Source organism: Myiozetetes cayanensis, unplaced genomic scaffold, assembly GCF_022539395.1.
Source record: "Myiozetetes cayanensis isolate MyiCay16 unplaced genomic scaffold, myiCay2020 scf1, whole genome shotgun sequence".
NCBI lineage: Eukaryota > Metazoa > Chordata > Aves > Passeriformes > Tyrannidae > Myiozetetes > Myiozetetes cayanensis.
Window position 1 is genome coordinate 127,963,832 of NW_026086604.1, and position 22,342 is coordinate 127,986,173.

General features: G+C 38.6%; 1 protein-coding gene and 1 pseudogene across 5 annotated transcripts; both read left to right on the plus strand.

The window, feature by feature from the left end:
* The first annotated feature begins 19 nt into the window (after window positions 1–19).
* On the plus strand, window positions 20–19,874 carry KRIT1 (KRIT1 ankyrin repeat containing). Of its 5 annotated transcripts, none has more exons than XM_050326928.1 (18): window positions 20–78; window positions 1,090–1,160; window positions 2,082–2,203; window positions 2,664–2,823; window positions 3,990–4,082; window positions 4,946–5,075; window positions 7,173–7,416; window positions 7,711–7,826; window positions 8,232–8,375; window positions 9,483–9,639; window positions 9,924–10,031; window positions 11,663–11,819; window positions 12,987–13,138; window positions 13,798–13,964; window positions 15,947–16,034; window positions 17,057–17,263; window positions 17,570–17,686; window positions 18,128–19,874. In XM_050326928.1, the coding sequence occupies exons 3-18, from the start codon at window positions 2,102–2,104 to the stop codon at window positions 18,194–18,196; spliced, it is 2,211 nt and encodes a 736-aa protein (XP_050182885.1). In that variant the 5' UTR covers window positions 20–78; window positions 1,090–1,160; window positions 2,082–2,101; the 3' UTR covers window positions 18,197–19,874. The 5 variants fall into 5 exon arrangements, with proteins under 5 accessions (XP_050182885.1, XP_050182894.1, XP_050182905.1 ...); XM_050326937.1 differs by lacking the exon at window positions 20–78 and adding an exon at window positions 405–557; XM_050326948.1 differs by lacking the exon at window positions 20–78 and adding an exon at window positions 586–807 and having other exon boundaries at window positions 1,090–1,420; window positions 18,132–19,874.
* LOC126650132 (uncharacterized) lies at window positions 18,488–21,808 on the plus strand (annotated as a pseudogene).
* The last annotated feature ends 534 nt before the right edge of the window (window positions 21,809–22,342 follow it).

Below are 22,342 nucleotides of genomic sequence, written 5' to 3' on the forward strand. Positions count from 1 at the left end.
GGCGGAGCGGGGCGGGACGCGGGGCCTGGGCGGCGGGAGGATGCGGCGGGCAGGCGGCGGCCGGTGCGACCGAGGAAGGCAAGGCGTGCAGGGAGCGAGCGGGGCCGGGGCGCCGTTCCTGACCTCGGCCCCAGGGCGATCTCGCGGACTTGGGAGCCGCTCCTGCCCCACGGGGCTGCGGCGGGACCGGCGCTCCGGGAGCCACTGCCCGGCGGCTCCTGGGCGCGGCGGGGAAGTTCGAGGGCGTTTCCCGGCCGGGCGGCGGGGGCGGGAGGCGCTGGGGAGCGGGGCCGCCCCCGCCCGGCGCCCTCCTCCGAGAGCGGCCGGGTCCCGCCGTGCCCATGGAGGCGGCGCTGCGGGGGAGGCCGCGGACCCCGGGTGCCCTCCTCCCTGGCGGGGCCGTGATCCCGGCGGGAGCGGCCCTCTGCCTCGTCCCGGGGGGTCCTGTGGGAGGCGGGAAGGGCCGGCGGTGCTGGAAGAAGCCGGAGTGAAGCGTGTGCTTCAGACAGGCATCCTTTGGGAAAGGGCCGCGTTGTTGGCACCCGGGTTTGGTCAGGGTCAGTTCCCGGTGGTGCCTTTTGTTTATTGTTACAGCCTTGCAGCCCTATCCTTCTTCATCCTCAGTTTTTGTTTTCTTCAGTCATATATGTTTATTCCACTCTGGATTTAGTGCAGAGCAGTGGCAGAGGGATTTCACCTGCTGCTTATTCACATGTTCTATCATCTGCCACCCAGGTGGCCTGGCCCTACCAGTGCAGATTCTCTCCACACAAGACTGTGACCCAAGCCAAGGATATCCCAGTACATGTAAGGATACCCAGGGACCATGCCTTTCCCAGCTGCTCATAAGGGATAGTTTCTTTTTCCTTTTAAAACTCCTGATGTCCCAAAGTATGACTTCTCAAAAGTCAGCATGTTTGTTTAATGTTTCAAGATGCTACTGTAATGCCAATTATTAGATGCTTCTCTTTGGATATTACTCTTCATGTAACATCACTGATTCATCTATTCATCAGTGTTTAGCTTAACGGAAGGTGAAAATGACCATTCTGTTATTTACATTGGGATTTTTTTTTTATATGTTTTCAGGTAGTCTGATCCCAAGAAAATTACTGGATTAAGGCATGGGGATCTGAAGACCTCTGTTTCTTCTAGAAGAGGTGAAGAAGCTAGAAACAGTAACACTTAAAATCTGTGGAGGAATTATTCTGCAAAAAGCATGCGCTTACTGATACTATGGAATGAAAGGATGTGCATTTGCAGATGAAGAAGATGATCAGCTGAAAGGGGCTAATGGTCAGGCATGACCTTTCTTTCTTGAAGCTGATGTGTGGAGTGATTTAGCTTTATGAGGTTTTCTCTATAATTTTCCATACAATTTTGTGATTATAGGAATTCTGACCTTGGTTTAAACAGAAGGGTAAGCAAATTTTTTTCTTAAATATAAAAGCCTCTGTCCACTTTTTGCAAAAACTAAAGGAGTATTCCTTTCAGAAGCTCTGTTTGAATGAATTATGCACCACTTTGCAGTCCCACTGAAGTGAAACTAAGTAAATGAATCCATATTATAGTTTATAGGTTTTGTTACTTGGCTGTAGGCAAGACTGTGTTCTGCTTTGGAGGGGAGGAGACAAAAATGAGGTATTTTCTTGAAATCCACATGGAACTCATAGAAATGCAGTAATTTGTTACAGCACATTTTATAATTTACAGTGCTTGTCACTTTAGAATCACTTTCTCTTTCAATTTCATATCTTTTCCAGAGTTCTAAATTTCTTTGGCCTTTTGCCTGCCTTGGAAAATGGGGAAGATAGTTACAAAGTTAAAAAATACATTCTTTTTATTTTAAAAGTGGGTTAGAGAACGAGATTATTTGTATTAAATCTTTGTGATGTACTATTTTCCTCTTTCATGAAAAGGAAGCAGAATTATATCAGAAATTGGCATTTCTCCAGCTAAAGAACAGTAAATGAATAGTGCAAAGCACCGGTTGATATAACCACTGCATCCTGAAGTTTACTGTGCTGTTGGATGGTTTTTTTCAACTGAACCTTTACTTCCTGTTTATTTGTTGTTTCCAGTGATAAAATAAGAAGGAGAGATGGGAAACCCAGAAAACATTGGAGATGCATATGTTGCTGTGATTCGTCCAAAAAATACTGCTAGCCTCAATTCCCGGGAATACCGAGCTAAATCCTATGAAGTAAAACTATTTAATTTTTATTATCTAATTTTTTATTATCTATTTTTATTATCTATGTTGGGGTTTTTTAAATAATACATAGTAAATAAGTAATAATATAGCAGAAGAGAAAATCTGACAGTAAGATTACTTAAGTAATGTCTATGTGTGTCATACACCTACTATGCATTGCCCCATCCTTATGCCCCATTTGCACACTTTATGGTTTTGTAATACCTATGTATTTTATTTCAGGGCCTTTTGCCTTGTGGGCTGCTCATTACAAGGGTGTAGCCTTGTGTTTTTCTCTTTAACCTGTTAGAGAGGTCATCCTGACTTCACCATCCTGCTCCTCAACATTCAGTACTTCTTGTATTGTTACTGCTTTTACAGTGGTACAATAAATAATAATAATAAAAAAAAGGTCCTGTGCGTCATTCAGTTGTGCTTAAACTCCTTTGGTTTCATTATTGTTTGAAAGATTTTGTTGCTTGAAGTTCCCATTGAAGGCCAAAAGAAAAAAAGAAAGAAAGTTTTGCTGGAAACTAAACTTCAAGGAGGCACTGAGATAACCCAGAGCATCTTGGATTATGTATTAGAAGCCACCAAACCAATTTCACCAGCCAATCAGGGTATTAAAGGTAAAAAAAAAAGTCTGATATATTGTTGATAGCATCATAAAAATGCTTTTTAAAATAATACGGCTTGGCAAGGTTGTGCCAAAACCATGAAATTAGTATTAAAAAAAGAAGGTATGTTTGGAGGTTCATCAAAAAACCCCAAGCCAACTATACAACTAAACGCTCTAATTTACCTTTGTAGTCGTTTAGCTTCCAACTCTATAAAAATGCTTACTAAAAGATTTTTAATAAATGAAACTACTTCTTCACCTCAAGTTTAGATTTATAGCTAAAGTTCCAGTAAACCAGATGGAAGTGGCTTTTTTATCCTTAATTTCAGCTAAAATCTGACAAGTGAATTCATAGATTTTAAAGTCTGTTGTTCAGGAGACAGTATCTACATGAAAATATTTCTGGCATAACTGTATCACTTATAGATGGAATTTAATGAGTACATTTTCTTTTTCATTGTTGTTGCATGGCTGATCTAGTAAAAAAACTCACACTTGTGCTGACAAAGTTGTTTTCTAGCATATTTCATTTCCAGATTGGTATAAACTATACAGACTAAAGGACTTTTGTTTTTTGCTATGTACCTCATCTCTGTTTTGTACATTAGGGTTATACTGGGAAGGTTCAGTGAGGGCAAGTCAATGCAGTGCTGACTATTTAAAGGATGAATAGCTGGTTGCGTGGTAAAATGTTGCAGGTGGCAATAACTGCAGCTGGACAGACTTGACAAAGCTTGTTATTCAGCAAACACAGAATAACAGAATTAATACACATCGAGGAATGCCTTGTAAAAGCTAAATCTGCCTGTTTCTTATACAGTTTAAAACGTTTTAAATTGACTCACACAGAAAGCCCAAGCATTAATAATGCTCAGCTTAGTGTGACTGCTGCTAAAATATGCAGCTGAGGTCAGACAAGCAAAAAAATCCCCTGCTATAAAGGGCTAAAGTCATGTCACTTTTTCATATTAATGGGTTTATACGTATTTATGTTTTTCACATGTATTTAGATTTTCTTAGCTTGCTTTACATTGTAAGTATAATCATAACTGTTTTCTTCCTAGGAATTAGGGAAATTGTCTGGTAAGCTTTCAGATAGCCAAGTATAGATTTTTTTCTTTGTTTTGTTGATTGATTAATTGTTTTGTGTTGGTTTTTTTTTTAATACTGCACTAGGAAAGCGTGTAGTGTTAATGAAGAAGTTTCCTCTAGATGGAGAGAAGGCAGGCCAGGAGGCATCTCTTTACATTGTTCCAACTGTTGTGAAAGGTAACACTGAGCACGGTTTCTGAAGCTGCACCTTAGCAGAAGTTCATTTGAGGGTTCAAATGAGGGTTCATTTTTTTATGAGTATGATGTATGGCATTTTCTGTATTTAAACATTAAAAGTTGCATTCAGGTGCAAAACTCTCTGAATATTTTAAAACTTGAAGAAGTTACTTAAAATTATGGAAAAAAACTTGTGTTTAGTGTATTGCCTTTGTTTTTGTAATGATGGCACACTTCTGTTTTAAGCAGTATTGGTGCACTTGATTATATTTTCAAAACACGTGTGTTAACTTGTGTAGAATTTGCTGAGTGCAACTTTAAGACATCCTACTCAGTTCAGTGTTCTTTACTTGAAGAATGCTTATTGAAGTCTCTACACAGTAAATACAATCCTTAGAAGGCAAAGAAAAGTATTTAAAAAAAACCCCTGAAGTAAATGTCTGTGTGCTTTGGAGGAACTTCTTAAATTTTGCCTTACTTATAGCACTTAATGATAAAACCTATCAAATAGATTCCATTGTGGAATTATCAATAACAATACATACCCCTTCTTGTCCTGAGTCCTCTTCTTTTTTTTCTGGTAACAGTATACATTTAACATTAATTCCTAAGATGAAGCTGATCACACTGATGAAATAGTGACAGAATACTTTTAGGTTTTTAAGACTACCCTTTTGGGTTGTGAATTAATGTAAGGATTGTATGTAATTTCTATCAATCATTATTTTGAAAAAAATTAAGTTACTCTAGTCTAAAGTTAGAATATACTCTTAATTAGTTAGGAAAGCACAACTACAAAAGGTGCAGAAGGGAAAATAGGGTTCTTCTCACTGATGTGTCTTCAGAGTATGTTTCCTTTTTAGATAATACCAAATATACGTACAGTCCTGGATGCCCTGTGTTCTACTGTTTACAAGACATCATGAGAGTCTGCAGTGAATCCAGCACCCACTTTGCCATGCTGACTGCAAGAATGTTAATTGCCTTGGATAAGTAAGAAATGCCACCAGTAAAAATACATTACAATAATTTCATATTTTATATAAAAATATAAATATATATAAAAGATAATTTGTAGATGTAGCACATAGTTTTTATAGGATTCTTGTGGTTAAGAAGGAAGTCATCATGATATGTTATTGTCTTCATGTTTATCAGAAATTGAAACATTGACAACAGATTTTTAAATCTTTCTAAAAATCTTTTTTTGCAGACTCAAGAAGGGTGTGCTTATCTAAATCAAGTGGCTTTTTGGAAGTTCTTGCTCACAGTGAATGTTGTATAAAATCATAATGTTTAATCTTCTGTAAGTGACATAATTGTGAGCATTTGCCAGTGTAGTAAAAGTATCCTGTAATTGTATACCATTAAGATTTGCATTTAAATTAAATCTCTCTGTAGAAAGGGAGTGCATCTTCCCTAGACACACAAATTTATTTGCACTAGGGAATTAACTTCTAGAAAGGTGATTAGCCAGATTTATAGTAATTTAAAGTTTGAATACGTGAGCAGGTTTTTGGTTTTGGGTTTGTTTTTGTTTTGTTTTGTTTTGTTTTTTTGTTTTTTTTAATGTACCCTTAACAAAGAATATCAGAGCTTATTTGCATTAATAAAGTTATCTGAAACTCCTGACTAACATGAAAAATCACACATTACAGGCTATTACCTAAAAGGTTCTGTGTATAGGGTTTTTAGAGTTTATTAGTAGAGTTGTAATATTTTCATGTATACCATCATACCAGTTATATTTCTTTGCTGCTTACTGAATACCTTCAGACTCTGAGCTCTGCTTATAAGTGTTTCAAGCCTCATAGTTGTGAGTGAAGCCTTGGAAGTATAAGAGAAAACAGTTTATATTAATTATTCTCTATGTACATGATCTGAAACAACACTTCTCAAAGATTCAAACTGCCATAATTAATTTATCCACCAAATATTTAGAGGAAATGCCTGAAAATACCTTAGAGTGTGTTTATACCACAATGACCACAGTTTTACAGTCCTCCTTCCCAGCAGGACCATGAGGAAGTGAAGACAGTGCTGCTTTTGCAGCACGTCATAGCTTGGGTCTGGGACTTCAAAATACAGGCCTAAGCATATTCATTAAACTGCAGGTCACCTTCTGCCATCCTTACACGTGGCTTTTTGGACAGACAAGATCTCAGTGGTCTGTCAGTGGATGTCCAAAGTATGTACTTCACTTTCATCTCTATTTCCAGGCTAAATCACTAAACTGAATATATCGTATTCCAGCAAAGCCCAGTTTTACCTCAGGCTCACGAGAAAGCATATGCAGAAACCTAAATACAAACCTGGCTTTAGACTCTTAGTTAAAATGTGCACTACTCAACATAACACTAAAATAATTTAGGGGCTCAGTGAAGATACTTTTATCCAAAAACTGAGATGAACAACTTGACCTGAACCTTGTGTTATATTACATACGTGGCAGGAAAAAATGGAGCAGGTGCACAGTACTGAGTTTCCCCAGTAGCTCAGAGTGAGAGGGCTTTAAAGCTCTGTACTGTCAGTGGGAATGCACTGGGAAGAGAATAAGCTTCAGCACAGCTTTGTGAAAAGGCAGATGGTAGCCTGTGTGAGAGAGACTTAGCAGTTTGAAAACTGGACCTTATGGGGTTTTTTGCCTGTCTCTCCCTAATGAAACACATGAGTTAGAAGGCTTAAGTCAGCACAGATATTGAAACTCACAGAAAAAACTGCTTTAATTCTCAAAATGTGTATGTTGAGAGTAGAAATTTTGATAAACTGAAAGTAAATGAAATAGTGACTTGTTGGTGTGGTTTTTTGGTTATAACTAGTGTTACTCTTCTCTTATAATTTTCTTTTCTTTGTAAGTTTGCATCCGCAGGAAGTGTGTTTGAGCAAATACAATTGCTTAACTTGTGTGGTTAACAAATTTCACATTTGGGGATTAATTTAATCATATAAAATTGGCTGTGCACATTATAGCTTTTTAAATTAAAATTTGTGATTATCATACAACTCTTAATCAAACAAAATAATGGACAAGATGACCAAAATAATCCTTTTCTACCTGAGAATGAATTATTCCCCCATTCTCTCCTGCAGATGGTTGGATGAACGGCACACCCAGTCTCACTCCATCCCAGCTTTATTCAGACCATCTCCTCTTGAGAGAATTAAGACCAATGTAATAAACCCTGCCTATGCTATAGAACCTGGTCAAACAGAGAGCTCATTACACATGGGTTATACTGCCCTGGAAATAAAGAGTAAAATGCTGGCACTGGAAAAAGCAGATATGTGTATCTATAATCCTTTGTTTGGATCTGACCTTCAGTATACCAACAGGGTAAGAACTATATTTTCTTTTTATATTTTTGAAACATATATACATTTTCATCTTACAGTTCATTCATTTATTTGATATGGGTGTGTCCTTTATGTTTAATAGAATCAGATTTCTTTCTTTAGCAGTAAACGTGCAATAGTTTTCCAAGTCCTTCATTTGAACAGCAGTCTCTTTAATTATGAAATGTTGCTATCATAACTTTGTTTTCAAGAGAATACCTGGCCTGGATGGGGGATTGTGTAGCAAATCTCAGCAAGATATTTCTTCAGTGATGTTTAAATTATGTCTTCACAGGTCGACAAGGTGGTAATAAATCCATACTTTGGCCTTGGAGCCCCAGACTATTCAAAGATTCAGATTCCTAAAAGAGAAAAGTGGCAACGTAGCATGAGCAGTGTCACAGAGGACAAGTATTATGTTACATTCCTTTTTCATTAATGGATAATTTTATTTTGTTATATTACAGAATCACTTTGTAGACTTGGTCAGAGTGAGATTCCTGCTACTTTAGGGCTTTACTGTATAAATAGTTTTTAATAAAAAATTCTACTTAAAGTCTCTAAGTACTGAAACACCACAGTTAAAGGATGGATTAAGAAAGGTGTAAATTATAAACATAGAAGCATTTCTGAGCATAAGAAATATAGCTGTGGCTTGGCTACTGCATGACAAAAATAGCTGCGTGAACTTCAGTTTTATGCTTCATGTACCTCTGCAGTTAGTGCTATGTTAGTAATTTTTAAAACGCTGATGTTTTCAACTATTGTGATATTTCTGAATGGTGTTTTCCTCCCATTTCCCCTTTTAATTCATAGGGAACACCAGTGGGTCGATGATTTCCCTCTTCACCGCAGTGCTTGTGAAGGCGACTCTGATTTACTAAGCCACCTTCTGGACAAGAAGTTCTCTGTTAATCAGTTAGATAGTGACCATTGGGCACCAATCCATTATGCATGCTGGTGAGTCAATGAGAGTTTTGCCAATCAAATGCATTCTTGCTATCACGATTCTGTAGCGCTAACAATTTATGTAATTTATCAGCCTCAAAAAAAAGAAAAAACCCTCTAGACTTCTAATGCTGTGATTCTAATATATGTTAGTATTAACCTTCTGAAGAGAAAGATTGCTTCAGGTTTTGAGATAATTTTCAGTTGAATGGTTTTGGAGGAGACCAGGTTTGGAGATCATGTCATCACTTACCTGTTGCACGTTGCATCTCTCCTGAGTACCTATTCTAATTCTTGTTGGAGCCACTGGGTCTAGTTTAGTGGGGTAACTTCTACAGTCTTTGTTGGCTAAAGGCTGTGAGCAGTTTTACAGCACAGCAGTATCTGAGCTGAGCGTGTTTTGGTGCTGGTGAAGCTTTGAGTGGGAAGCTGAACTAGGTGATTTACAGAGGTCAATTTGTCTGACTAAAACTGTGATTTAATCTGTAAGTACTTGAAAGCTTTCCTCGGCTGTAAAAATGCTTTTGTTTTATCTTTGTGGCAGTTAGTCTTTTGTAGATATAGTGGTCAGTTTGTCTGATGATATGAATAACACAAAAATAAAACTTGGTTATGAAAAACCCCCACAACCTTACTTGATTTTTAATGTTTGTGAGAAAATTTGCAAATAATTTATATATAAAGTGTACACAAGAGTTACCAGTTATAAGTATGAGGCTGAAGAATCCTCAGGATCCAGCTGCCTGCAATCAGAAGCTGAACTCTGATTCTCAAACAGTTTATTTTTTTTCCCATACAAGGCTGGACTCTGTTCAGCCATGACTGAATTGCTACAACTACTCAGACTTAGTCAGTTTAAAGCAAGATTCAGTTTGTCTAGAATAAATCCAATAAATAAATCCAATAAATCCAATAAATTGTCTAGAATAAATCCAATGAATACCAAAGAAGTGCAGAACTGATATTAATTTCTACAAGCTTATTAATGTTCCATTGTCTTTGGTGTAATTTGGAAGCTAAAAGATCTTGACTGTAGTAAAAGACCTTTTCATATTTAGGACTATCTGAAAAAAATATTTTTCATTTGCTGTGTCTGTTGTTCTTTAACTCTGTCTGCAGGTATGGAAAAGTTGAAGCCACTCGAATGCTGTTGGAGAAAGGGAAATGCAATCCAAATCTTTTGAATGGCCAACTTAGCTCTCCTCTTCATTTTGCTGCTGGAGGTGGCCATGCTGAAATAGTACAAATTCTACTAAATCATCCAGAAATTGACAGAGTAAGTTCAGTTTATGTATAGGAATAGAAGTTTTAGCAACACTTCCTAGCTTGTGTATGTGAAATATTTTGTGTCCAGATCACAATGTGTAAACACAATGATCTTGTTAAGAGATTACAAAAAAATGGTTAAATATATTTCATTACCTCTACTCTTCCCAGTTTATATTAATTAAAAGTTTGAACTCTAGGATCAAGGACCTTAATTGTCTCAAAAATGTGTAAATGTTTTACCTGTCTCCAATGAAATAAATGTAGAATCAGTGTTTCTGTTTGTGTTTGTAGCACATTACTGATCAACAAGGAAGATCTCCACTGAATGTCTGTGAAGAGAACAAACAAAATGAATGGGAAGAAGCTGCAAAACTCCTGAAGGAAGCCGTAAATAAACCTGTATGAGTTTATTTTTTAAGTAGTTTAAAGTTTAATTTACACATAAACTTGTAGAAGAGCTGGGCTCACAGCTGTTACTGAAAAAGTCCAGTACACTGAAATTATTAGTGAAAATATTGGCAAGCTGACATTTTGTCTCTTTAAACATTTCTGTTCTGTTTCATGTCTCAAGAAATACATGTAAGACTTTAAACGTGATGCTCTGATTTATTTGTAGGAGCATCACATCAGCTACTGATTTTATGTCTACTTTTGATCATGCAACCATCAGCTTTCTTTGTGCGTTGTCATCTTGTATGTTGATAAACAGGAGCATTCAGCTGGTTAAATGTAGGCTTCTGAAAAGTAGACCTTACATGAGGTAGTCAGTGTAGGCTTCCTTGGAAGCCACTGGAGATTTAGCCAGGTAGGAACCAAAATTTACAATGTGATTCCTCTTATCCTGAAGTAGATTTAATATTAGCCAAATGATATAAAACCACTTGTTTCTTTTCCTTGATTCAGATGCAGCTAGTATCCCTGTAGGTAGGTGGTAGTAAACCTGTCAGTTTTTCAAGATGTTTTAAATTTTCTTCATTTCACTCTGTGTGAATGACCCTCCAAAATAATTAAGGAAGGAACTGACCTTTATTTTAGGGTTCTTATTATGCAGCTGATTAAATGGCAGGTGTGTGTGCGCCTAATGACTCTGAAGCACATATTTTAAGTAGATTTCACAGTGTAAGAGGTGATATCGTGTTGTCATGTATTACTATTTAATACATTAAAATAAAAAACCCCAGAAATTACTGCAGTAGGAGGGACAGTCAGTACTGCAGGAAAAATAGACTGATGTTTTCCATTCCAGACTCATTTTCAGTCAGTTGTCATTTTCAAATCATCCATCTTTTTTTTTTTCCCAAAGTTTTCAGGAACTCAGTTCTTGATGACTTCATAGATTTAAGAAAGGGAAATTCCTATGACTTTTTCATTCAGACAGCTGAAACGTTTAAAGAGATGAAAACAAGACATTTCACTGATTTATGACTTGTGTGTATATGCTTCAAGCACCTGATTTACGTTTACATATGACTTCCAGGAGGCATGTTGTGGGCTCATATACAATTTCCAGTGAAAGCTATGGGAGTTCTGAAGAGGAAAATGATTTATTAGTAGTAATATTATAGAAGCGCTGTAAGATTTATTGAGATTGTATTCTTATTGTAGTGGGGTCTGAGTAAAGGGTGGGTGCTTCCCTCTGAAAGATGAGTCTTTTTAATGTAGACTAACGAAGGGGAAAATTCATAACCTGACAGTAATAGCAAGGTGGACATTTTGGGATAGGCATAGGCAGTTGAGCCCAAATCCCCCAAGGAACTTTAAATGCCTGCTTGCCTTCAAGTTTAAAAGAAGTCCTCGAAATATCAGTAAGATCTTTCTTGAAGTTACTGTTTTAAAAAACACAATATAAGTACTGGCACAGGACAAAACCCAAGCAATTTTGATAAAAAGTATGCAGGAATTGTGCAATGCTCTTTTTCCCAAAATTATGGATGTTGCTGAATTATGGTAAAACTACTTTCCTCTTCAGAAGCACCAGCAGAAAGGATTTTAACAAGCTGGTTTTTTAATATGTTTACAATTTTATGTAGTATGAAAAGGCACGAATTTACCGTATGGATGGATCATATCGGTCTGTTGAGTTGAAACATGGAAACAATACCACTGTGCAGCAAATCATGGAGGGCATGCGCTTGTCTCAAGAAACTCAGCAGTACTTCACTATCTGGATCTGTTCTGAGAACCTCAGTAAGTAAACAAGGATGATGGTTATACTTGAGATTTTATCGTAGTTCGTTTCTGCTTGTCTTTAGGACAAAATGATACTGTCCTAGGAAAGGAAGAAACATGTTCTCTGACAGCCTTTACAGCCTGATGTCTCCAAACTGTGCTTTCAGAGCTGTAGAGCTTCTTTGTTATAGCCTTGACTTTGGGGACCCTCAGTAGGTCTGCCTGTGGATCATTGTGGCACCTAGAATGAATTTCATCCAGGAAGATGAGGCTAGTCCAGGTTGTCTTTCTGTTACAGGGCACCTTGGCTGTCACGGTCCTTACTGTGGCTCATCCTGGGTTTAGTTGTATTTTTCTTCCCAGCATATCTGAAATTGGGTGCATGTTGTTGTTTTTACTGATGTTTAGTCTTTTTAAAACTAGTAATTAAAGCAAGCCAATTAGTGGGGATTTTTATTAGGTCCTTTAATTATGTAAATTTCCATGTGTTGTGCACCAAAATAATTTTTGATAAATGAATTCTCAGATATATTTGGTGAGAGAGACTTCTGATTGCAAGAAGTCACTATTACATTTGCTGTATTTGTTGATATTTCTGATCTAAATAAAAAGTATATTATGATTTTTGTTTGAGTTATATAGGAAAAGATAAACAGAACTCCAAAAGAGTCAAGGAGTGTGATTAGGTTTTGTCAGAAATTGCGGTCAACAGTACTGCTGCAACACGATAGCTATGGGACACATTATCATGGATTACAAAGCACAGTTCAGGTCTGGTAGGATACTGTGCTCTGAATATTGCAGAAATCTTTTCTTCATTCTTTAATCTTTCTCTTCCAGTGTCATGCCTTTTGCTTTTTTACTTTGCTGTATGCCACACAACTACTGTTGTTGAGATGTTAATATTTGGAAGAAAAGGAAGTGTTTGAATGTTTAAAGTCTTGCTGCTTTTGCCTTTTCTAAATATGTATGTCATGTTTTCATAGAGTCATTTGCATTTGTGCCTTTGCATTTGAGGGGATGAGCTCACTGATACATTGTTTAAAAGCGAGTAATTCTCTAGCTATTTAGATATTCAGATACCCTGGTTTTGGTGCAATGTTTAATTTTTTTTGTATACATGTGTGTGTATGTGCTGGGTTATTATGTTTTTTTTATTTAGAAACAAACCCTGTTATTTTTCAGGCCTCCAGCTGAAGCCATATCACAAGCCTTTGCAACATATTCGAGACTGGCCTGAAATATTCACTGAACTGACAAACTTGGATCCTCAAAGGGAAACTTCACAGCTTTTCCTGAGAAGGGATGTGAGACTTCCACTGGAAATAGAAAAAAAGGTCAGTATTTGGAAGTGATAGCTTGAAATGATGGTCAGACTCAGAACACTTAGACCATCAGCACTCAGTGTGTATATTGACTGTAGTAATATCCAAACTTACTAAGCCTGACATCTCTCCTGTTTTGTAATAGTTTGAGTCTTCACATTCTTCCCTCCCTCCCTCTCACCTTCCTGCCGTCTCTCTATTCTCTGTCTCTTTCTCTCCCTCAGCTGTTAGGTTTATCATCTGTCTCTGTGCGTCAGTCTCTGTCTGTCTGTCTGTCATACAGCTAAAAACAACCTGCCCAATTTTCTTTCTCTTCCTTGTGCTGTTGTTTTTCAGTTATTTAATTGGTTGGTTTCGATGGGATTATTCAAACATATTATTCAAAATGAACTCACAGGGGAAAAATCCTTATATATCAGTATTTCTGTGAACCTTCTGATTGGGCATGGTATCCTAGTCACCTTTCATTTGTTTGTTAGATCAGGGAAGTGTTGAAGTAAATCAGTGGAAGTATGTCATTTTTTCTATTACAAAGCACTACTAAAATGTACCCTTCAGTCAGGATCACACCTTTGTCTTCTGTTTCTGCATCAGTGAGAAATTGTATTTATAGTTTCTAAATTCATTTTCTTTTTTACAAAAAAATCATATTATTTTTATCTTTTTAACAGATTGAGGATCCATTGGCTATTCTTATTCTTTTTGATGAAGCCAGATATAATTTACTGAAAGGTTTTTATACATCACCTGATGCCAAGCTGATCACACTGGCAAGTCTGCTTCTACAAATAGTCTATGGGAATTATGAGAGCAAGAAACATAAACAGGGCTTTCTAAAGTAAGTATGTGTGTTTAAAACTTAAAATTATGGGTTTAGATTAAGTATTTTTAGATAGCACTTACTATGGGACCCTCACATTTTAGGTATGATATATTTGTTGTCTTTCTCCCATCACTGAGGTGTAGTTCAGAGTAATCACATAATATCCCTTATAGCATTTATAGAAACTGGACACTGGATCTGAAAAATGTATTAATCTTAATTATTGCAGTTCCAGGCAGAGGGATGGAGGTTCTGCATCCTATAAATCTGTCCTGAGATTACAATACCAAAATGAGTAACTGTATGTGAGTGAAGGGTTCTGACAGGACTGAGACTTCGAACAATGCTGAGGAAAAGCTGTCACTATGTCCAGTTAGACCAACTTCAGGGGCTGACTTTCCTCCCTCTTTGAAGAGGACAGACCATGTAGAGATACAATTTATCTTCTGTCATTGGTATGAGAACTGCTGTACTAAATTGGTCAAAACCATAGCACCAGTAGGGCTCTGCCAGATGGTATTTTTCTCTCCCCTTCTCTCTGCATGCCAGCACAACAGTAGCTGAGCTATTCTGGGATATGGCTTTTTCTTCCCACATACATTTCTACAGCAGTATCTGAGACCATCGAGATTCCAGTTCTCTACTGTGTGCACCTTCACCCCTTGCCGTCTCCACCTCACTTCATTCATGGAACAGCAGCTGTGCAGTTCTGGAATGCTACTTACTATGCTTCTCATCTCCTCTCATTTCACAGCATCAGCTGAGCTGTCCTGACTTGCTGGTTTTTTTTTGGTTGTATTGTCCTGCAGTTACACAGTTGGTAGATGGAGCACAAGGAGAATTGGATTTAAGTGGGACTGCCCACTTGCATGAGTGTGCAGCTCAACACCAGCTGGGTTTAGTACAGAAGTACCCGCTGCTGACTGCCAGCAGCTGCAGGGTGGTGTTCCTGTCCACACTGAGGCATATCAGTACTGTGGTCCAAGCTGAGCCTGCTCAATGGAAGTATTTGACTCTACAGACAGAGCTACCTGGAAAGATAGTTTGGGACAGAAAAAGAAGCCTTCATGGGCATTTGGCCATGCTATTTGTCTGTTCAAAGGAAGATGTTGGAAAATATCTTAACTTGTTCTTCAGACGGATGAAAAGATTTATAGTCTGAATTTTTTTGCAGTTGACAGAAAAGTTTATTAAAACACTGGTAATTTCAAAATTATATCAAATTTCAAATATTATTCAAATTTCAAAAATATATCCAGGCTGTTGTTTCTATGAGAGTATCCTTGACCTTAAAGATGTGGATGCATTGTCCTGTGCAGGATTTTTGCTTGGTAGATGATGACGGTGTTTGCAGTTTGCAGTTTAAAAATTACTCAATAGGTTATATTACTAGGTTTTGAGACTGTCTTAACTATACATAACAGCAAATTAGGGAAGACTTGCTTTCTTCCTTTTAGTGTTTTTTGTTGGCTGTGTTTTGGTTTTTTTGAAAAAGGCTACTTTATATAAGTAGGTTCTTGTCATGTAACATATAACTTTTATGTGGAAGTGAATTGGGCCGAGTCCTCGGTGGTGCTGACTGCAAGGAGTGGAGGGAAGAGTATCTACAGTCTGTCATATTTTCCAAGTATGTGATATACTGATACAAATGGCTGTATATAATTTTGTCTTCCAAACTGGAATTCACCAAACTGCTCTGTAATCAACTACGAGTATGTGTTCTGCTGCTGGCATTTCCTCTCCATGCCGTGTGCCTGATGCGTGACACAGAGGGTATAACAGAAAGCTGAATTCCCATTAACTGGGTGTTACACTGTATCTTAGGAAGCCTTAAGCCTTGGCTTACATTTCAGGAAACCATCTCACCTGACGGGATGAGATAGAGGAGCTGACTGTGTAGCTCAATGTGTGACTTGAAGATACGAGGCAGACGTTGTTCTTTCTCCTTACTTTGTTTAGTGAAGAAAAGCTTTTTTTCTGCTTTGTTTTTCTCTTAGTGAAGAAAATCTTAAATCTATCGTACCAATCACTAAACTAAAAAGTAAAGCTCCTCACTGGACAAACAGGATACTTCATGAATACAAGGTGAGATAAATAAGCAAATAGTAGAAAATCCTGTTCTTAAACGTTTTTTGACGCTATGGTTGTCAGGTAATGAACAGAAATACTGGTATATAAAGCTAGAAGTATGTATGTTCTGAATGTTTGGGATAGGTTGTTGGAATGTTTTTCTTGTACAGTTACAGTTGATCTCTCTGTTAGAAGCAAATATATTTATCATCTGTTCATTTACCTTCAGTGTTACCTCTGTATTGGGGATATTTCCAATTCAGGCACAGATGTAAAGAAATCTGACTTATATTTTCATGTCTGTTGTGATAGTGTACCAAGTCCTTTTTGCCAGTGAAACTTGTATGTTGGGGATCTGATAGTGCTGCTGATGTGCATGTGCACACACACACACAAACTCCTTTGATTAGAGCAGTTGATTGACCAAAATTTTTAAATGTGGACTTGGGCTGCTTCTGTAAAATATATCTGAGGGCTGCAGTCAGTTTAAATTTGTGATATTCATAAATAATTGTGGAAAAAGTAAGGTGTGTCAGGGATCATTTGTTCTGTCTCTACTGAAGAGGAAGGAACAGAAGCCTCTCGTATTCTGAGTGAGGGCTCCACTAATGAAAAGAGATCTGCACCCCTGTTTTGCTTAGAAAACAAAACAAAAAAATCCATGTTTGTGGGGGGATTTGCACATCTTACCATGCCTCCCTGGATTGGACCCCTTAAATGAGGAAGAATGCCCAGTTTTTGTGATGCATTTAGTGTCAGATGGGGGCACAGGTGCTTATCCCAAGTGCAAATTACTTCTGAGAAAGGCAAAACTGTGGGGCCCTTCAGAGGTTACATGTTTGTGTTCAGATTTCTGAGGCTTATACAGGTATCTGGTTTTTGCCCCAGTCTCTTCTAGCCTTTTTGTGCCTTTCTGTGGCTCAGTTTTAATTTAGCTGTGGGAAGATATGTTTAGTGGGAATTGCACTAAACAGGGGGTTTTCTTCAAGTAACCACAACTGTTTGAGAAGACTTGTTGATTGTTCCTTTATTTCTAGAATCTCAGCACCAGTGAAGGTGTCAGTAAGGAGATGCATCACCTTCAGCGCATGTTCTTGCAGAACTGCTGGGAAATTCCTACTTATGGAGCAGCTTTTTTCACAGGACAGATATTCACCAAAGCAAGTTCAAGTAGCCATAAAGTCATCAAAGTGTATGTAGGAGTAAATGTAAAAGGGCTGCACCTCCTCAATATGGAAACAAAGGTCAGCTGAAGTGTACTGCCAGTGATAACTATTAAACTTAATTCTGTTCTCTTGAAATCTTTGTACTAGAAGTAATTTCACATCCAATTGTTTAGTTAAACTTGACTGAAAATTTCCAAGATTTTAAGATATTTTTAAGTCACTACTAACAAAGTCTTGTATAAACTTTACTACTTTGTAAACTACAACTACATTGTGGAATGTGCTTCTTTTAAGTCTGAATTCTGTCTGAGTGAACAAAGGAAAGTTCAGTTTGTAGGTGTGGAGAATATTTTCTGAGTGACAGTTTCCTACATTTCATTGTAGGCTTTACTCCTCAGTCTAAAGTACGGTTGCTTTATGTGGCAGTTGGGAGATGGAGATACATGTTTCCAAATCCACAGTCTGGAAAACAAAATGAGCTTTATTGTACATACCAAACAGGTAAGCATTATCATTTTTCATCCTTTATGTTCAGTTATTTTTTTCCTAAGTTAGTTGCATCCCCATTCTCTCTGGAGGATGACCACCCTTGCACAGTATAAAAGAAGCCCAAGCCAAGCCCCTGCAGAAATTATTTTAAAACTTTCATATTAATATTTCAGAATGTTTGCTTGTTTTTGTAGCATGTGAAGCCTTCAGAATTCAAAAGACACAAAATGCATCTGTAATCACTAGGGTAAACTTTTTTTAATTGAATCTGTTTGTTGTATGTGTCCAATCCTTCATATCCTAAGGATAATTCCAAATATAGTGAGAACCACAGAGTTGGAGATGGTAACTTTGCGACTGAAACGAGCGGAGACCGAGAATTGCATTTGTCATATTCTTGATTGTCACTAGTTCTGAAATGCTGATAGAATTTAACTGCATACCTTTACATAGGCAGGTCTCGTGGTTAAACTTCTGATGAAACTAAATGGCCAGTTAATGACAGCTGAAAGAAACGAATGATCAAAGGGAACACAATAGTTACGAAGTGGCATCTCACGGCTAAGCAAAAAACAACTCGTGTCTCATTGTAACAGAAGACTTCCATGTACATGAGTTTTACACAGTAGAAAAGTCAATTTGTACAGTTTTTTAACTTTGTACAGAAGCTGCATGGTTTATTTTTTTAAAAAACTATACAACATATCTATTATTTTTATAAATATTTTTGTGTTTCATATATAAACTATTGTAGGGCTTGAGCTTAACCAGTAAAGCTAATGAAGTGTAAATGGTTTACCGAGTTGGACGAGTATGAATCCAGTAAAGCTTTTGTTCCCAGAGGACTATGGGACTATCAGTGCCATTAAGCAAGTCTCAGTTAACGTATTTACCTTTCATGTAATTTTGTGGAACATCAAGGAAGTGGTATATGTTACAGTATTTTGTAGACACTTAATTTTTAAGATACTGTAGATAAATATGCTTAAAAGACCAGTTAGACCTTTGAGCAAGTACTTTTGATACACTCTTGGGTTTTATTTGGTTTCTGACAAACATTTTTGCTTGCTTTATTTTTACTCTTAACTTTCTCATACTTTGTATTCATATTTATTCTAAAATGTTGCATGAGGATGCCAAAAGGGAAATACTCTAAATCATTCAGAAGCCATATTGAATGTTTAGCATGCTTGTTTTTTAAAATGGATTTTTACTTTTGCTGTGCAATATAAAACATGTATATGGAGGAGAGGGAGATACGGATTTACAAATGAACCTTACTCAGAGGACTTCAGAAAGTTTAAATAAATCCTACCCTGGATTGCAACACATATGCAGTAGCAAAAACTCATATAGGAGGTACTAAGTTATTTCTGTTAAACTATTTTTCCTACTGATAGCTTACTTCAGTTTCTTGAGGCTACAAGCAGTGCAGGATGCAGGAATGAAGATTTATATTGCAAGGAAGTCAGATACAGTTATAATCATTCTGCCTGCTCTTTGTAAAGTCAGGATTGGGACTCAACACGTTGGGTCCCAATTGTAAGGTGGGATTCTATGCAGTCTGAAACATATCCTTGTACATTAAAATAGAATCTGTAACACAAATCGTTAAAGTTTCTGGTTGTATTTCAGGGTTTTAAGTGCACTTGACTATTTCTTCCATGTAAACTGCATGCTAAAATAGTGTGCAATATTTTGTAAAAAATTTTTTTTAATAAAAATTAGCACTTGCCTCTAAGTTTTCAAATAAAAGTTAAAATGAATGTGAAGAACTGTGCTGTTGTATAGTAACTTTACTCTTACCTTACTACTAATAAGTTCAGTTTAAGAAATTAAAGTAGTAAGCCATTAAAAAGGTGAACAGGAGACTTATATTTTGTATTCTTCTTAGGAAGCTATACTTTTCTATTTAAACTTCACTGGCCTAAATAACAGTAAATCTTCATGGATTGTTATATTTTATTTAAGGTAAATAATGCAACAGTCGGGTCCTTTATAGTGCATCCCTGCTATCACTTAGCACTGGTATCAGAAATACATTTCTCTACATAGCACTTTCTTAGAAAACTAGAGGAAAATTATAAGAAGGTGTGTCAGTTGCCTATTTAACAATACTATCAATATGCCTTATTGCTGTATAGTCCTTTCTGCTACATTCGTATTTATTACTACCTAATAAATTGTTTGCAACAAGTCACACCTGGTGTTTTTATTTTTGTAATCAGCACGAGAGTGCCGTCAAATGTTACACCAAGCAGGTGTTATTAACAAAGAGCAGGAGCTTGTAACAGGCTCATCTTTGTAGGGTATGTAGGAAGAGCATTGGAGAGGATCATAGGGAGAGTCCCGTGGTGCCTATGAATTAAGGTAGCACACCTCGGAAACCACTCGGGAATTCATCATGTAAACTGGAAACTGTTAGCTGTGGCAAAGCAGAGGTTTGCAGATCTTGCACATCAGTGGAGTGAGAGCCCAACTCAGCAGTCCCAGCAGGTGTCTGGCACCTGGGTACCTCGAGGCTCCTGCTGGCTGGCTCGTATAATCCTTTCATCTGGAAGTGGGGAAATGAAAAATTGGAACAGAGGGAAATCCAGTACCACACGGACACACCATTGGTAACAACCCTTGTATTTCTACCAAACAAAAACCCAATGAAAACAAGCTGCAAGATGGGCAAATCTGATAATTGTGCCTTTGTAAGCATGAGATGCCCAGCTCAGCACTTACAGTCCATCTAACAAGCACTTTTTTGAAAAGCAAGTAACTCTGCAGCTGCCAAAAGCGAAGATTTGAGAGGTGAATGCCCCAGCCAGGCCCTGTAAGGCAGAAGAGTAACTGAAAACTTAGAACTGTGGGAAACAGGCACAATTTTACTGAGAGGAATAACTGAGCCACTGACCCCAGTGAGCAGCTTGTCCCAGAGGGAGGCCTTGGTCCTGAGGGGAACCCTTTGCGCTGCCCCCATGTTGTGCTGCTGCTGCTTGGTGACAGGGAACAGTTACTCTAGGAAGAGGGGGTTTCCTTAGTTTACAGCTGGATACACTTCAAAGATGGGCTGTAACTGAAAAAAGATGCTCAACAGAAATAGCGTGTGGTTTGCAGTTCTCCTTTACCTTTAAGAGTTGTTATTAATGTGGGGTAAAGATATCATAACTTGAAATGTAATTAATATAGCAACTACACATCAATTAAATAAAACCATTGCATTCAAAGACAGGTAATTAATCTGGAAATCCTGTTCCTTGGAAGAAGTAGACGGACACTGTTGCCACCAGAAATGTCCTTACTTCATAAACTAACAGAACAGAATGTCAGTGACAACCAGTGACATCTGTCATGTCTCCTGAAGGAATTGTAAATATTTGCAACTACAGCACTGATGAATTTCCTTTTGCATCGGAAAGTGTTGAAACTTCAGATCTTGCAGGCAACAAACAGAAAACTATACTAGATCCCATGGCTGATATGAAGAGTTTGAAGGTACTTAATTGATTCTACGCCCATCTCAGCTACCTCCCTTAGCTTGTTAACTCAGCATAGGTGAGACCTCAGGGTTTACCAAAGGAGATTACATACTTTAAGAAATTCCAAGACTGTTAAGTCAGTAACAATTAAGTTTATCTTTTCACCTGTGCACCTTTTCCAGTCGACAAAACTAAAATTTATGTTTCTGAACTTTGCAAAAAAAAAATTATTTACAAGCATTACAAGTAAACTTTGCAACTGTAGCCTGTTGAAATGTCTCATTGTACATTATAACCAGTGCAGCTACCTGCCACTATTCCCAGATTTACAAATGTAAAGGAGTTTTGTTTAAGCAGAAACTGACTGGACTCACTGGATGAACAAACTCTGCCTTTAAAAGACTCTCTAAAACGGATTTTTCTGGAAATATAAGATACATTGCTGATGAATGAAAAAAATTGTATACGGACAGCCAGACCTGACCTCGGCAGCAATGCAGTTTCCAAATGCACTATATGCACTATATGATCTTAAACTCTTGGATCTTAGTGGAACTCTTATTTAATTAAATCTTAATGTCTCACACATGACATTAAAGATTTGGGGCACCTACAATTTAACACAGATGAGCTCTCCTCCTCCTCCTCCGCATGCAGTGCTGCCTGACGAGCCCGCGCACTGGGCTGCGCCGGCGGTGATACTGCCCAGGAGTGCCGAGCACCGCCGCAGGACCGTCTTTCCCGGCTGTCGGAGGTTACACCGCCCCTCGGCACACCCGCCCTGGCGCCGCCGGGGCCGCCCCCAGCCCGCGGCCCGGCCCCATGGCGGATCGGCCCTGCCCGCGGCCCGGCCCTGCCCGCGGCCCGGCCCCATGGCGGATCGGCCCTGCCCGCGGCCCGGCCCTGCCCGCGGCCCGGCCCCATGGCGGATCGGCCCTGCCCGCGGCCCGGCCCCATGGTGGATCGGCCCCATGGCGGCCCGGCCCTGCCCGCGGCCCGGCCCCATGGCGGATCGGCCCTGCCCGCGGCCCGGCCCCATGGTGGATCGGCCCCATGGCGGCCCGGCCCTGCCCGCGGCCTGGCCCCATGGCGGATCGGCCCAATGGCGGCGGGCGCAGGCCGGGCGATGCCGTCACCCCTTGCGGCGCGGCCGCGGGTTGGCTCCGGCGCCGGGAATCGTCACATGGGCAGAGATCAGCCC